At 42.2% G+C, this 16,865-nt stretch overlaps 1 protein-coding gene across 4 annotated transcripts in view; it reads right to left on the bottom strand.

Annotated features, from left to right (window-relative positions):
- Window positions 1-16,865, bottom strand: part of ELMOD1 (ELMO domain containing 1) — a 204,686-nt gene that overhangs the window by 53,631 nt on the left and 134,190 nt on the right. For all 4 annotated transcript variants that reach the window (XM_077484322.1, XM_077484326.1, XM_077484323.1 and 1 more), the window contains 2 exons: window positions 5,474-5,571; window positions 2,745-2,874 (listed from right to left, as the gene is read on the bottom strand). In XM_077484322.1, coding sequence (XP_077340448.1) covers window positions 2,745-2,874; window positions 5,474-5,571 — 228 coding nt within the window. The remainder of the gene's footprint in view (window positions 1-2,744; window positions 2,875-5,473; window positions 5,572-16,865) is intronic.

Genomic DNA, 16,865 nt, shown 5'->3' with positions numbered 1-16,865 from the left:
CTTCTTACAAGTGACAGAAGAATGACAGCTCCCACAGGAGAATACAAAACACTCAAAGGTAAAATCAGACAACATATAATAATAATGTATATTGCAGAATAACAAACGATGTATATGAAAAAGTTAACTTAATGAAGCATAATCTGTATCTAAAATTGGCATAACCCCATCATACTGGGCATTAAGGAAAAAAATCGAAGACAAAAATCGAAGACAAAACAAAACAAAACAAAATGATGTTTTATGGTGCCCGTGTATCTGTAGCTTCCATCTCCCACCCACACATATAGAAATGTCTAATTTGTGTCATGGTGGCAGTGCACATCTTACTCCAATGTATAATACAAGCTTTCAATGATCTGTTTGGTCTCATGTTGTCAGCCAGCATAAGGAGTCTTTCACGCTGGTGACCAGTGGGCGGTAAAAACAGGTGATCGAGCCAGACAGGGCTGTACACATGCCACGACCGCGATGCTCTGTTTTGTCATATGTTGTATTTTTAACTCGCACTGCATGGTTTGAGAGGCGTGTGAGAGGACTGTGACAGAAAATGCATCAGTGGGAGTAAACAATGGCTCATCATTAGTATTGGGGGGAATAGAAGTGCTTCGTCATTGATGTCAAGTGGAGGAATAGTGCCTTATCATTGGTATCAATGGGAGGAATAGTGCCACATTGTTGATATCAATGGGAGAAATAGTGCCCCATCATTGGTATCAATGGGATGAATAGTGCCCTATCATTGGTATCAATGAGAGAAATAGTGCCCCATCATTGGTATCAATGGGATGAATAGTGTCCTATCATTGGTATCAATGGGAGAAATAGTGCCCCATCATTGGTATCAATTGGATGAATAGTGCCCCATCATTGGTATCAATGGGAGGAATAGTGCCCCATCATTGGTCTAGGCAGAAGGAATAGTACACCATCATTGGTATCAATGGGAGAAATAGTGCCCCATCATTGGTCTCAGCAGGAGAAATAGTGCCCAATCATTGGTATTAATGGGATGAATAGTGCCCTATCATTGGTATCAATGAGAGAAATAGTGCCCCATCATTGATATCAATGGGAGGAATAGTGCCCTATCATTGGTATCAATGGGAGAAATAGTGCCCCATCATTGGTATCAATCGGATGAATCGTGCCCTATCATTGGTATTAATGGGAGAAATAGTGCCCCATCATTGGTATCAATGGGAGGAATAGTGCCCCATCATTGGCCTCAATAGGAGGAATAGCGCCCCATCATTAATGTTAGCAGGTGGAATAGTACCCCATCATTGGTATCGATGGGAAGAATAGTGCCCCATCATTGGTGTCAGTGAGAGGACTAGTGCCTCATTGTTGATATCAGTGGCAGGAACTATGCCCCACTGTTGCTGACAGTGGGGGAAACAATGCCCCAAGGGCCAAAAGCAGGCAAGGGCCCGCATCTGGCCCCTGGCCGGAGTTTGGCAAGTAGAACATGTGCATTACAATATGTATGTTTTTCCCCAAAGGAAAACCACATTCAAAGTTAGAATTTTTGAAAAAAAAATCCACCCTGCTCCTTCAAGATTTTTCTCATCACTGTGATTCAAAATAATCGTTGATTGGGCCACACTATTACTAATCTAAATGAAAACAATTAAAGAATATACCAATCTTGGATGAAAGTTGTGTGAATCTTGTGTGAAAATGTATAAAAAGAATCCTAAGGGCCTGATTTACTAAAGGAAATGGAAAGGACAGGAAATTGCCTGCTAGAGTGAGCACAGACAGCGGTAGCTGCATGCGACATCGGTAACGCCGGTGTGGAAAGCGTCACAGTTACGATCTGGTTATACTAATCATGGAGATGCGACGTGGTTGCTAAAGATAAGAACTGAAATCCTTTTGCTTAAAAAGGTACCCTAAATATGCCGCCGGTTATGCCAAAAGTACCAGTACCGCAGTGACATTGCCGTTTCCAGTACCGCAGTGACATTGCCTTCTATACAAAGGCTTACTCCCTCAGTACTCGGAATCATTGAGTTCTTTAACTAGATGGGATTGAATACTAGAGTGATTTATGACATATCAGCTGTTCACTACTCTTGGAAAAATGATGAAGACAACATCTTCAGTACAATCATATTAATCTACTGTTTGTGAGGACCTTGTCAGATCCATACCAAGTGTACTTTATGGACTGCCTGACATTAATTACATATCAATAAGGCTTAGTGATCCCTACCTTTCTACTCTACCCGCTCTCCTCCCTACCCTGCTCTCCCCTATAATTGAGTTGATCGGCGGTCAGTCATCACCAAAAATTAGTGACCTAAGGGATCCTTAGTGACCCCACAAAAAGAAAAATATTCTTATGAGATGACTTGATGCTGGGCCGCTAATCAACACAATGCGTCCGGACTGTGTTTAATGTTGTATTGTACTGTTGTGTGTGTTGTCATGTCTGTTGATATGAATTTATATGGTAATTTTCTTACTGCCATATTGGATCTAAATGTTTTTATGGAAATACATCAGTGTGTTTGATAATATTTTGACATAATTAATTAATTATTTATTAAAATTTGCTAATTTTGATAAATTTGTGTTGCTTAAAGTAACCCCTTACCTGGTACCCCTCAAACCGGGCTTTCTTTCCCCCTTTTTTTCCTGATTTACTAAAGCCTAAGGCAAGGGGTAACTAGAAATCACTGGACACTATAGAAAAATCCACACAGAAGGAAATAATCTTCCGCCACTCCTCTCACCTTCATCAGCATATCTTCATGCTGTGAGTTCTCTGAATCGTATGCCTCCCGGCGCAGCTTTTCCACCTCCACGGTTAAATTTCTGTACCCCACAATCTGCAGAAGGCAAGCCTGAAGGGACACAGCCAACCTACAAAGAGAAAAAGGAATAAAATAATGTTTCATTTACATTTTAGGTAAAAATCTGTAGAGACCACTTAACCATCACCTTCCGTCCCCAATCCAGCAAGGCGAAATCAAAGATGCCTTTTTTTGTTGCAACTAACGTTCTGGATTAAAATGATAAACTTACTCACACTGATCACTGGTAATACTCTTGTTTTTATGGTAACCAATGGCTGGGGCTATATTTGTGCAATAAACATAAAAGTGAAGCAAACTCCACATTAAAGTGACACCAAACTGATTTAAAAGGAAAAAAATATATTCATTTTATGTATGTCTAACTCAGAAAAGTCCATTCTTTTGTTCTCAGCCACCTCCAAATTCATTTTCTTTTTTGCTGCTGTGATCTGACTTCCTATTAGAGGGTGGCTGCATTTGTTCTCCATTATCCCACTGTATGTAGGAACATAGCTACCCTCTCTTGCTCACTCCCAATATGGACTATGGGATTTGCTTGTTACAAACATTTTAAAGTGACTGCAAATGTTTTATTTTTTTAGATTAAAATAACAAAGATGTCATACTTACCGGCTCAGTGCAGTGGTTTTGCACAGAGCAGCCCCGATCCTCTTCTTCTTTGGTCCCCCAGTGGCGCTCCTGGCTCTACTCCTCACTCCGTCCTCACTGGCTGTGATTGACAGCAGCTGGAGCCAATGGCTTCCACTTCTGTTTCTGAGCCAATGTGGATAGAGAAAGCCTCTGCTTTCATGTACTTTGCTGGATCGAGATTGGCTGGAGGGGGGGGGGGGGGCTGCATGCAGAAGCTTTTTTCACCTTAAAATGGTTGTAAACCCTTACATATTCCCAGTGAAGTGCCTGACCTCAGGTGATACACAGAGACAAAACAAATCCTCCTACATAAGTTGTACTTGTCTATCTGCTGCCGCCATTCACCTACATCCATTCAAAGTACAGGATCTCTCAGATCTAAAAAATGGTGGTGGAGAGCTGAAGTTACATCAATGAAGAGAGCTCTGAGAGCAGATTGGAGGGAAGGGACAGCCCTCCCTTTCACACAGGAACAGAGGTGAGACTGTCAATCACAGACTGTGCCTCCCCTGCCACCAATTTAGGTTCTGGCTGTATATGTATTATTTTAGGAGAATGGAGATATTGTTTAGGGTCACTTGGACCTTAGGCTTCATGTTTTGCTGAGACAGTCTTCTATCAATGAACGATTAGTGTTCCTCTGTCTAACCCATGATTTCCTCTCTGATGAGGTGACACTTATTGATACTGAGATGCTCTCATTGCACAAAGAGATAGCAGACTTTCTCATAGTTTACCACCCACAGAACAATGTGTACCATTATAGGCTACACTTGGAAAAACACTTTCACAAACATTTGACAATTTCTTTTCTACAGAAGAGTATTAATCAATACACACTGTACATGAACTGAAGTTTTCACTTTTTATGTCAGTTTTCACATAGTTACTTTGGTCCAACATGGACCGATTTAAATAGGGTACCATACCTGTGGGGTCCCTGCGGAAGCTGGAAATCTCTGGAGTAGACACCACTACTACGGTCGCCTCCACTTGCATCCGGGTCCCGCATCGAGTGGCTGCCCTGTTGCATTGTGAACACAGGAGGTTGCTCGCTTGGCACGGGTGCCATTCCTGGAATTTGCATTTTCTAAATGAATGCAGAGCAATCTCTGAGTGGACGGGGTGGAGAGGTAGCACATCATGAGTTGTCACAATCTCCACCTTGTCCAATAATAAAACACAATGGGGGAGATTTATGAAAACTGGAGCACTCAGAATCTGATGCAGCTGTGTTTTGTAGCCATCAGCTTCTAACTTCAGCTTGTTCAATTAAAGTGGTAATAAAGGTTTGGTTTAAAAAACAAAACAAAAAAACAAACAAACATGTTATACTTATCTGCTCTGTGCAGTGGTTTTGCACCGAGTGGAACCCCCGATCCTCCTCTTCTCTGGGTCCCCCATCAACACTCCTGGCCCTCCTACCAAGTGCCCCCACAGCAAGCAGCTTGCTATGGGGCACCCAAGCAGGATCGCTCCCGAGCTGCTGCTTAGCTCTGCCCCCTCTCTCAGTGGCTAATGGCTCCCACTGCTGTCTCAGCCCATGTGCTCTCGTGCACATCACTGAATCGCGAAGGGGCTCAGGTAAGTATTAGGGGAGACTCTGGGGGCTGCTGCACAGAAAAGTTTTTTTACCTTCATGGATACAATGCATGAAAAAAAAATTGAGCCTTTAGAACCACTTTAAGCTTCACTAGATTTTGTACACTCCAGTTTTAGTAAATCCCCCCTTTGCATTCATTAAGAAAATAGTAAGTGTTTCCTGAATGGCGCCTGTGCCAAGTGGCTGACCTCCTGTGTTCAGTTAGCTGCAAAGCACCTGCTCGGCACAGGACCCGGAAGAAAGTAGAGATCACTGGAATAACAGTGCCTATTACAATGCTTTCCAGCTTCCATAGCAATCCCACAGGTATGGTACATACAAACTTATACTGCTCCAAGCTGGACCAAAGTAAAGATGTAAAAAGTGGCATACCTAAACTTCAGATTTGATACAACAGTGAATAATGCCTTACTGGGGATTGGTGTCCACGTTGACCTTCTTCAGAGTCAGGATATCTTCTACAGACTTCTCAATAGCATCGGGGTGCACGGCTACAGCACTCTGCAAAAGCTAAAACACAAGCAAAGGACAATGAGTCTGTTGTCACCCCTGGAGGCCACACATGAGGTGACTATGGAAGCTGGAGATACCTGCACAGTCATTGCCGACACGGTACCAGTACAATTCACCAACTGGTCTTATTACATACAAGCTGTTTGAAGTTTTATAACTGAAGGCCAAACCTAACATAGTTCAGTATAGAGTGAAGAGGGATTCGAAAGAGCACAGTCAGTTTTTTTTTGCTTGTTAGGGAGATTCACCGCCTCTAAGTGTCCTGTGACCGTTACCATGGGAAGTGGAAGAAATTCCCAAATTTTGAGGGGTCACTAGAACAGGAATAGAAGGGAAATCAGTGAGGACATCCTGGTGACTTAGGTAGGTGACTACCAGGGATTTTCTCACTTTTTGTTGCAGCTTTGGAACAGGACGTAAAAAGAAATTTCCTCAATGGAAGATGCTAAAAAACATGACAGGTGTTATAACCCTCCCTTACCTTAAAAGGAACATACTGGTTGATCGGATATAATAGATGTTATATCTGTGCAAAAAATACCTGTTTATCTTGTCAGAGCTGTCCTGTGTAATGTGAACATTTTATTTGTTATCTAAAGGAGTGCAATTAGATCTTCTAGTTCCTATGCTGGGGTGCAGAACAGTCAGTCCCTATGTTGTGGAGATGAGAACAGTGGGTGGGATTCAGTAGTTTAGCAAATTACAACTGGGCAGGGCTGACACCACTCTGTATGCAAAGCTCAGCTTACATTCTGGAACTCTGCCTATGTGCTGGGATGACTGCACTCATGTGATGTCATCCTTTGCCATTCAAGGTGGCTGAAGACCATCATCTGAAAGAGGCCTAGGAGAAGAGGCTAGCAATGGACGTCACAGGTGTTGGAACAGAGGTAGGCATTTTTATCTTTAGTTCCCATTTAAACACGGGGCATAATTACATGGATTTAGCCATGCCTACTGAGCCATGCTAAACCACATTTATCTTTTTATGTATTTAGGGTGCTGTAACATCCCTCCCCTTTCCCCTTATTTGATTTCCCATAGTGACCCTATGTTTACAACTTCTGTAAATCAAGGAAAACAAGAGGTTCATTCCTCATTTCTAACGCTCACATATATATAAAAGGCAAATCAGTTTGGCTCTGTATTCATAAATACAGTATTAATTTATTATTATTTTTTGAATCCAAGCAGTGTAATTACCTTAATCTGCCTTGGCATCAGCCTCTTGCAATCCACTGTACAACAGAGCTCAGACTTGGGGAGCAGGGCAGCACAAGGAGTCAGTTATGTTGCAGTGCCCATGTCTTAACAAGGAGCATGCTGATATGAGGAGAATGGCAACTCACATATGAGCTCATTTTTCTGTTTCTTTGTACTGTTCAGCCACAGTATAGGGGAGGGACAAGACCTGTAAGTTCTACCTAAAGTGGAAAGTTCCGCTCTTCCTCCTCCTTAAAAAACGATCCCCCCACAAATCCTTCCCGCCACCCAGCCCAACCGGCCCATCAGTATTTTTTTTTTTGGGGGGGGTTGACAGACAGCTCCTAGTTCTATCAGAACGATCTGAGTGGAAGTTCTCCTGCCCCCTCCATGTCTGCAGCCTTCTGGGACATGTCATAGGTGCCAGAAGGCAGCTGCTCCATTCACAAAGTGCAGCATGGCTCATGCTTGTGCAGTGGGCATCTAGCTGTGCAGCCGCAAGAAGTCATAGCCAGATGCCCACAGTTAAGATGCCTGCGCCAGGGACCTTGAAGACCAATGAAGAGTGACAATGGTGCTGGATCCTTGGACAGGTAAATGTCTATTTATTAAAAGCTGTCAGCTACATATTTTTGTAGCTGCTAACTTTTGTTTTTGGCACATATGACTGAAGATCCTCCTTAACTGTGGCAGTTAAAAAATCAGGTCTCCTGCTCTCCCAGACATGGTTGTACTGTGTGACAGACTGTGTAAATCATAAGACTGGATAGAGAGAAATACAAATCCTTGAGGGTCCATTCACACCAGGTATGGTGGGACCGCATTGGGCGACTATTCCACCCCCCCTCCCCCCACAAGACAAGGAGAAATGCCTGGTCTCTGTTGTGCCCAGTTTACACCACTGCAAGTTGTGTGCGGGCGGTGTCCGCTGAAAAAAAGTACTGCCAGCAGTACTTTTTAGCAGTGAGGCAGGGGTTACTCCATGCCAGCCGATAGAACTATATGAAATTTCACTGTGGGATTGATTTACTAAAACTAGAGAGTGCAAAATCTGGTGCAGCTCTGCAGAGAGACCAATCAGCTTCCAGGTTTTATTGTCAAGCTTAAGGCTCCATGCACACTGAAGCTCAAAAAAGCTTTTTCTTGGCGCCAGATTGCTGGCAGAAAGCGCTGGTTGAAAAACATGCTTTTAACAGCCTTTTGTACTAGCGTTTATGAGCGTTTATTAGCGTTAGCGTTTATGGGCGTTTTCAATAAAAATACACAGAGGACACTCAATTCCACAAATCCCACAGTGCATTCCAAACTCCCACAATGCATTGAAAAAATAGAATGCCAAACATTAATTAACGCGTGTTTATGAGCGTTTGTAAGCGTTTATTTGCGTTTGCCGTTTTTTGGCGGTGAAAAATGGCACTTTGAACGCAAATTTCTGGCGTTCAGAAAAAAGCCTATAAACTCCACTGCTCATTAAAGCTAAAAAACGTCCATATGTGCATGGACACATAGGCTAACATAGAGTGGAGTTTATGGGCTTTTAAAAAAAAACGCACAAACTCCAATAAACTGCAGTTTATGAGCTCCAGTGTGCATGAAGCCAAAAAGAACAAGCTGAAGTTAGAAGCTGATTGGCTACAATGCACAGCTTCTCCAGATTTTGCACTCTCCAGTTTTCGTAAATGTAACATTTTAATAAAGTTAATAATAATAATAATAAAAAAGTGAAGTGAACAGTGCGATTTGCAGGTATCATCGATACAACACTGCACTAGTCTGGCTGGACTACACTGCACACCAGCCTCAGCATTGCAATTCAGCGGCTGGTATGAACAAGCCCTTGTATGTATTTTATCTGTGTATTTAGCTAGTTGACTGGCATCTGGCTTCAAGCAAGGTGAACCTGGCAGCCATGAAGAGGTTAGAAAGTGACCTTTCCTGTCTAATTAAGTGTCATAAAACCAGCATGCATTTCAGAATGCGGCTACGGAATAATTCCTTATTTCTCTGCATTAATATCGCTTAAGAAGGAAGCTGCCGCTGGGAGAACAGGCTCTACTACTGAGCTACGGCTTAACCAGCGGCAATCGATTCATTTCCATTTTTTTATAGAATCAGTGCCGTGGTTTCTTTAAGCCACTTGACAATGTCACCAGAGGTAATCAGCTCTGCTTTGCTGGAAGGGCATTAGAGAAACTAATCTGCAAAGCTTACCACATTTTCTTACACAGTGATGGTTTTAGAAAGCAGCTTGCCTGTTACCATGTGGCCTACTATTGTAGAGCCAAACAAAAACCTTATTTGTGCTTTTATACCGCAATAGCTGGGATGAAAAGTAGGGCTGTGCAATGCATGTATGTGATCGTGGGCAGGAATGCACCCTAAATTAGTAACTTACTCAATTCTTTGTATTTGTATTCATGTCCCCAAAAATCTGATTATCATATGGGCAAATTAGCTATGCACCTAGCTTACCGCCGCTCAAGGAAATAGTATTACAATAGCTGCATTCACTGTTTACCATTTAATATATTATCACAAATTATGCTGAGGCAGTCTATTCACCACAATGTGGTGGTACAGTACATTGAAATATAGGTGTATTGGGGTGCCATTGAAATGGAATAGCATTGCATGTACCTAATATTTCTTTATAGGGCTCCAACATAAAGTGCCTTACTGTAACTCATAATCAAGTAGAGTATTCCTATCGCACACATTCCTGGAGATGTGCTTTGTAATGAGTGGGCAACTGCCAACCGGAAACCGGTATCAACCAGTGGCGACCTGTCGATTAGGGGGGCATAGGCGCCGCCCCTCCCATCCATGCGTCCGGCCCCCTGATCTACATGCAAGGCACCGGACCATGGATTCCAATGGCAGGGTATTTTTTTTTTAAGCACGTGATTAGAGCCAGAGGCTCTTATAGGCTTCAAAAAGGGTAAGCTCGGGGCGCAGGAGCTGCTGCCCATCGTCTGCCGACACAGGAGCCGCTGCCTGCCCGCAACCTAGATGAGGTAAGTGCCAGGCTGGATGTCCAGTCGATCGACTGACTAAATTGGGGGGGGGGGGGGTTGCAGCTGACCAGCTGACCTAGAGTGGGCAGGGGGTGGGTGTGTGGTTGTTTGCAGCCCCCCTCCCCCAAAAAAAAACAGCCACCAGTCGCCACTGGTATCAACAAAAAGTTAATAAAGTATAACTGAAGGCAAAACTTTTTATTTTCATTTTGGATAGAGTGGATAGGGATTAGAACTCTTGTCAGATTTTGTTCACTGTCTGTATCCCCACTAGAGAGAATCACCCTTTGTATTTGCCCTGTTTACTGCCATCATCAAACTTGAAAGAAGAGAAAATCCCACATTTTGGGTTGACACTAGAACAGGAAAAGAGGGGAAATCCTGTAGTGGGCACAATGGTTTTGGTTATTCTGGCTACAGCCTGAGATTCCCTCACTTTAGAGCAGCCATTCTCAAACTTTACACCCCCAGGGAACCCTTCAAAACAATTTTAGGTCCAGTGGAACCCCTGCTTTACCAATTTATCAGGGGCAGTGGGAAAATCTCCCTAATTGGACACAGTTCATTAAAGTGATCACATCACAGCAAAGAATTGCAACGTTTTGGGGCCACGCAGGGCCCTTCATCAGCAATGTGACAGGCTTGATGAAGGGGTCCTGAGTGGCCCTGAAAAACATCATAATTCTTTTCTCTGATGTGACTTCTGCAAAAAAAAAAAATTCTTGGACATTATTTTGAAGATCCATGTTGTGCTGATATATTATTGTATGCTGTGTATTGTTATTCCAAGTTCATTCCAAAGCACACACACGTTATATCCCACAACAATGCATATAATGCATATACTTGGTGTTTTGCACTGATAAAATAATGCAGGACTTATTTCTTCATATGTTGAGGTGTGCCAAAAGCCTTTCAAAAAGAATGGACTGACTAAAGCCTAGTACACACAATCAGAAAATTGGAGGAAAAATACCACTTTTGAAGCAATCGTGTGATAATCTGATCGTTAGTACACAGCTTCCGAGAGCCGATCATGACAGTTCCTCCGAAATTAAAGGACAAACACGTAAAATGTTCTCGTATTATTACCAGATTGTACAATTTTTGCGTAATCAGTACAGTTTTCACCCGAAAATACATTACATCACTTCTGAATTTGTATTCTGTTGTATGCGAATTTACGTAACTTTAGTAACCTCTTCATTTTCGATATGGAGACTAGCATGCAAAAGAAAATGGATGATCATTTATCCGATAATCTCATTGCGTGTACCTGGCTTAATACAACGTGCTGCAATGCATAATAATGGGAGTGTTGCAGCACACTGCGTCAAGGTGTGAATGAGCCCTAATAGGGTCAACCCAGACATGCTGAATCCCTCGCTGACCTACGATTTATTTCTCTGACTCCAGTGGCCAGATCTCGGCTATGGTCTACCACAAGCAAAGTACAACAGGAGAATATCACAGCTTTCTATTAATTGCCCATGGTGGTTCCTGTCATAAGGACTGTAGTTCCATAGTTGAAAAAAATGTAAGAAACAGTAGAGATTCAGCTTACTCAGATCTGAAATACAGTTTTTGTATGACATATATCTAAATATTTCACAAAAAGAGAAGACTAGGTGACCTTTGCGCTATAAGGTGGGCGTCTGGCAAACGCTTTTAGCTGATAATCACCATAGTGAGCACATTTTACAATGTACAAAAATAAAAAGCACTTTGGTGTAGAACCATTTTATCTAGCAGGTGATGGATGATTGATAAAATTCATGCTTTTAAGTTTGCAATTTCCAGTCAAACCCATTTGCCTGGGTCATACAATACAATACGTTATCGTATAATTTAATAATAGTATTTTTAAAGAACTTCTAGCTAAGGACGCAAAGCATTTTATAAAATGTGTTAAATGTAAAAACAATAATGTAAAGGGCAATAATCCCATAGGATTAAATAAAGAAGTGTGCTATTATTTTCTTTAAAATGTCCGGGATGGAGTCGGCGGAGGTTATAGTGATGGAGCTCAATCTGAGAAGCTCTTTGTACCCTGTGGTTTAAGATGGATATTGGAGGCATGGAGGAAGCAAGTTGGGCTTTGGTAGATCCTTTCCATGTATTAAGCCGAGGTTACTCAGTGCTTACAAAGTCAGCAGACCAATGTGAAATTCATAGGCTACAAGTGTCAGCAGTCTTGTTGCTGCAAGTAACTGCGATGGTTGCAGGACCTTTTCTGATAGCCCTACAATGGTTTCTGTAGATGAGGAACATGCTACTCTTATGTCCACCACACACCTTAACTTCATCTGATAGCTAGGATTGAACTTTAGACCAGAGAGGCAGGAAGAACAACGTCTGGTGGACAAGACATACATGAATATTTAACTCTTTCATTTTGCAGCAAATCATATGCAGTATAGATAGCCTGTTGTGATTAAATGCTGATGTGGGGCCCATAGCAGGGTTTTCAGCATGATAGGCATTTATTTTTACCACATTGCAATAATGACTGATCAGGATAGGGAAGATCAGGGTTATTCATTTTGGTAAGCCTTATGCCGCGTACACACACGCGGAATGTTCGACACAAAAAGTCAGATGGGAGCGTTTCATCGTATAATCCAATCATGTGTATGTCCCATCTGACTTTTTATGTTGAAAATTCTGATGGACCTAGAAATAGAATATGTTTTAAATATTTCCGATGGAACCAATTCCTGAAGTACGAGACGGAAGCTATTGGCTACTTGGCTACTGGCTATTGAACTTCCTTTTCTAGTCCCATCATATGTGTTGTACGTCACCACGTTCTTGGCGATCGGACTTTGGTGCGATCGTGTGTGCGCAAGACAGTTTCAAAGGAATTCCGTTTGAACTTCATCGGAAAAACATTCAGAGTTTATTCCGACAGGAAAACTGGTTGTGTGTACAGGGCATTAGGACTCATTGGGCTTGTATATGACCTACATAATTGGAAGACGGGTCCGTTTTCGAATATAATTTATATTTTGCTTGATCAATGGTGGAGAAGGATCTGGGGGTTTTGGTAGATCATGAGCAAAGTATAATGAACCAGAGATTACGCCCTCCCCAATTAAAACCAATAATGTACATACCTCATCTGGAATATGCAGTTCAGTTTTTGCCACCAGTTTTCATAAAGGATATCAGGGAACTGGAGAAAGTGCAGAAAAGGGCAACCAAACTGATAAGAGGCATGGAGGAGCTCAGCTCATTAGAAAACATTAAAGGGACTATATTTATTCTCTCTTGAGAAAAGGAGTAAAGGGGGATATGATCAACATGTTCAAATACATAAGGGGTCCATATAGTGAACTTGGTGTTGAGTAATTCACTTTAAAGGGGAGGTCCACCCTAAAAAAATGTATAAAAAGGCTCCAAAAAAATGTAAAAAAATATTTTTTTCACTTACCAGATATGGCTGTTGCTAGGCAGATCATCCTAATCTGCCTCTTCCTATTCTGTGGTGATCTTCAGTCTTCTCCTCCTCGCGTTGTCTTCTGGTGAATGGGGCGCGGTGTGTTGTGGGAACTGTGTGTGTCCCACAACACAGCGCTCCCCATTCACAAAGCGCCACGTGACTTACGCATGTGCAGGAGGAAAGGGGCAGTGAAGCCGCAAGGCTCCACTGCCTGTTTCCCTTACTTTGAATGGTGGCGCGGGGACCCGAGAGCCAAGGGACGAGTCAGCTTCGGGCGACCGACATCGCGGGCACCCTAGAATGATAAGTGCTTATTAAAAGTCAGTAGCTACAGTGTTTGTAGCTGCTGACGGAAGGGTTTCTTCACAGTAAGAGCTGTGAAAATGTGGAAAAGACTCCCTCCAGAGGTGGTTCTGAAAAGCTCAGTAGAGAGCTTTAAAAAAGGCCTAGATTTTTTCCCAAATGTACATAATATAACTGGGTACTAACATTTATAGGTACAGTTGATCCAGGGAATATCCAATTGCCTCTCGGGGGATCAGGAAGGAATTTTTTCCCCTGCTGTAGCAAATTGGAGCATGCTTTGCTGGGGTTTTTCGCCTTCCTCTGGATCAACTGTGGGTGAAGGATTGTGTATATGGGATTGTATTTTTTTGGTTGAACTAGATGGACTTGTGTCTTTTTTCAACCTGATTAATTATGTAACTACATTTAAAGCATTACAATAGTTCATTTGGGAGAATACAAGTATGTGCATAGGTTTTTAAGTAGGAAAGTGGCAGTTGACACTTGGGGGTTGATGCACTAAAGGCAAATAGACTTTGCAGTTGCTCCAGAGCTCAGTAAATTAGGTAAAGCTTCACTTTGCAAAGAATACCCAATCACGTGCAAGGAAGATTAAAAAAAACAGCATTTTTGCTTGCACGTGATTGGATGATGGAAGTTAGCAGAGCTTCTTCTGATTTACTAAGCTCTGGAGTAGCTGCACTTTGCCCAAGGTGCACAGTCTATTTGCCTTTACTAAAGTTTAGGAAAACCCACAACCTTTTTTCTGACTGTTGGTGAGGATAACACACTGCTCCGACAAATGTTGCGTTGGGTTTGTTATCTACTGAGCATTCTTTTTGAGGCTATCAGAAAGACAGCAGCCCAGGACAGGAACAAGGTCCATCTACACTACACATCTGGGCTGTTATGTGCAAAACCACTGCAACAGAGCAGGCAAGTATAACATGTTTATTATTTTTATAGGGGAAAAAAAATGTGCCTTTACAACAACTTTAAGTAGACTGCTTTCAACACAGTAGTCTGTCTTCTTACACTCCCGATTCATGTTTGTCTGAAATCTCTGTTCTGAATGGTTGGGTCTGGGCTGCATTTGTACTCAGCTTGTCTGTGCTTATTAGCGGTTCTACTATTGTCAGCCATTGTTTTCTCTACTAGTCTGGAACCTGGACTCCGTTTTCTGCACCTGATCTGACCATCTGCCTGCTGACTCTGCTACTTTTTGCTCTGTCTCAGGATATACTGTACATTCTGTAGCTTCTGTCCTGCCTGTTAGCCAGCTGTCACGCCTGGTGACATACGGGGTTCACTCGACATGGTTGGATGTGATATCATCTTAGCAGTAAGGTGGGAGGTTTATCTTGAGAGGTGCCTTCTAGTGATGGTATGAGACAAACTCTCCTAGCTCATAGTCACAAGCTCTTTTTTTATAGACTCTAAAGAGAACATACAACTCTCAAACACACTCCCAGAGTGACTGGGCTAAAATGGCTATCTCATATTAATATTAAACCCATGCTGTCCTTATGGATGTCCCCAAACTCCTTTGTTATACTTATGCATGCCCATAATTATTCACCAACATAATTTTACAATCCCTGTGGAGAATTGTAAGGCAAGACATAGATTATGCAATTTTTCTCCTGCAGCAAATCGTTGGATTCCCCTGTGTTGGGGGAATCCCTCGCATGGAGCTATTGTGTTCTCCCAACAGGGGAGGGACGAGGAGCGGTCTCTGCTGGGAGAACACATTGATTATTGATAGCGGCTACAGCCGCTTTGCAATAATCGCATGTAAAAATCCAACATTTGGGTTGTACCAAAGTTGATCGATGGATCGATTTGGGTACAATCAGCCTGCCCATAGATGGTGCAACTCTCGGCCAGTCCCTGTGAATGGGCTGAGATTTGAACCATCTATGGCCGGCTTTACTCCTACAGCAGAACAGAATGCCTGGTAATAGGCTAAAGTCCTGTCCATTATGATCTCTAGCTTTTCTCTTGCAAGAATTACCTCCTGTGGTGACACTACATAGTGTAAAAATCAGCCATGTGGAACAGGACCACTGACACAAACTTAATTTGTGAAACGACTCTGGTCGCGAACAGAATTGGTTGCGCACCGAGGCAAATTTTCCCATAGGGTTCAAAGTAAATCAGGTTAATCCGTTCTGAACTTTCTTTGGTTTATATATAAAATTATGAAATGTATGTACGGTACAAAACAAAAAAAAGGATTTTAAACATATATTGCATACGGTCTTTTACATTAAGCTAACCTCTTTCATGTGTACCTCTAAAAAGAAAAAAGAAAACTATAGCTCCTGTTTAATTCTTGTTTGAAACAATCCCAAACCCCAATTTAAATGACTAATCTAGGGGCCTGAAAACAGCATTGTGCATCCTAGGAAAGGTCATCTGAGGACATGATAAAGTTGTAGAATTCATAGGAACTGTTTTTCCATGATTCCCAATCAAGTGTGTCCACCATTTTTTTTTCTTGAAACTTCCCTCTTAAAATGAATGTGCATGTTATACAGCGATAAATATGGTACTTACCTCTGTTCCAAAGGTCGGAAGCCCATGAGGCCCCTAGATGGCCCCCGGGCACCTTCTTCCTGTCTTCAGCCATCTTGATGGTATGGGATGACATCACTTCCGCATGTATAGGACTGCAGTCATCCTGGCACACATTGTGCTGGAATGTAAACTGGGGTTCGCATGCACAACTCTATGTATACAGGCATACCCCACTTTTAAGTACACAATGGGGTTTATTTACTAAAGCTGGAAAGTGCAAAATCAGGCTCACTTCTGCATAGAAACCAATAAGCTTCCAGGTTTTAGTACCAAAGCTTAACCTCCCTGGCGGTATGATTATTTCAGATTTTAGGTGCTGAAAGCGGTACAATTATTTTCCATGGAAATGTGGCGTTTTATATTGTAGGCCTATAATTCTTAGAAATAATTCACTTAAATCTGTCCAAACAAGAGTCTAATAGACATCCCGGGTATGATAAAATTTGAAACATCAAATCATAAATTATAATATATATATATATATATATATATATATATATATATATATATATATATAATAATGTAATCAAATCAAAAACACTGAAATGTGCTGAGTTGCAGAATTGTCGCTGTCATTACTTTTAGGGCCGGTTCACACAGCGGGCGATGCGAGGCGACACGACTCGCCTCGCTCCCGCAAGTCGCCCCCGTTCTGTACAATGGAACCGTTCTGAGAGGAGCGACTCGAGTCGCTCCGACTCCGAAAAAAGGTTCCTGTACTACTTCTGGGCGACTTCGGGGGCGACTTGCATTGACTTCTATACAGA

Source organism: Lithobates pipiens, unplaced genomic scaffold, assembly GCF_037356315.1.
Source record: "Lithobates pipiens isolate NorthernLeopardFrog02 unplaced genomic scaffold, aLitPip1_a1.2 Scaffold_16, whole genome shotgun sequence".
Lineage (NCBI taxonomy): Eukaryota > Metazoa > Chordata > Amphibia > Anura > Ranidae > Lithobates > Lithobates pipiens.
This window is presented reverse-complemented; position numbering and strand designations above follow the sequence as displayed.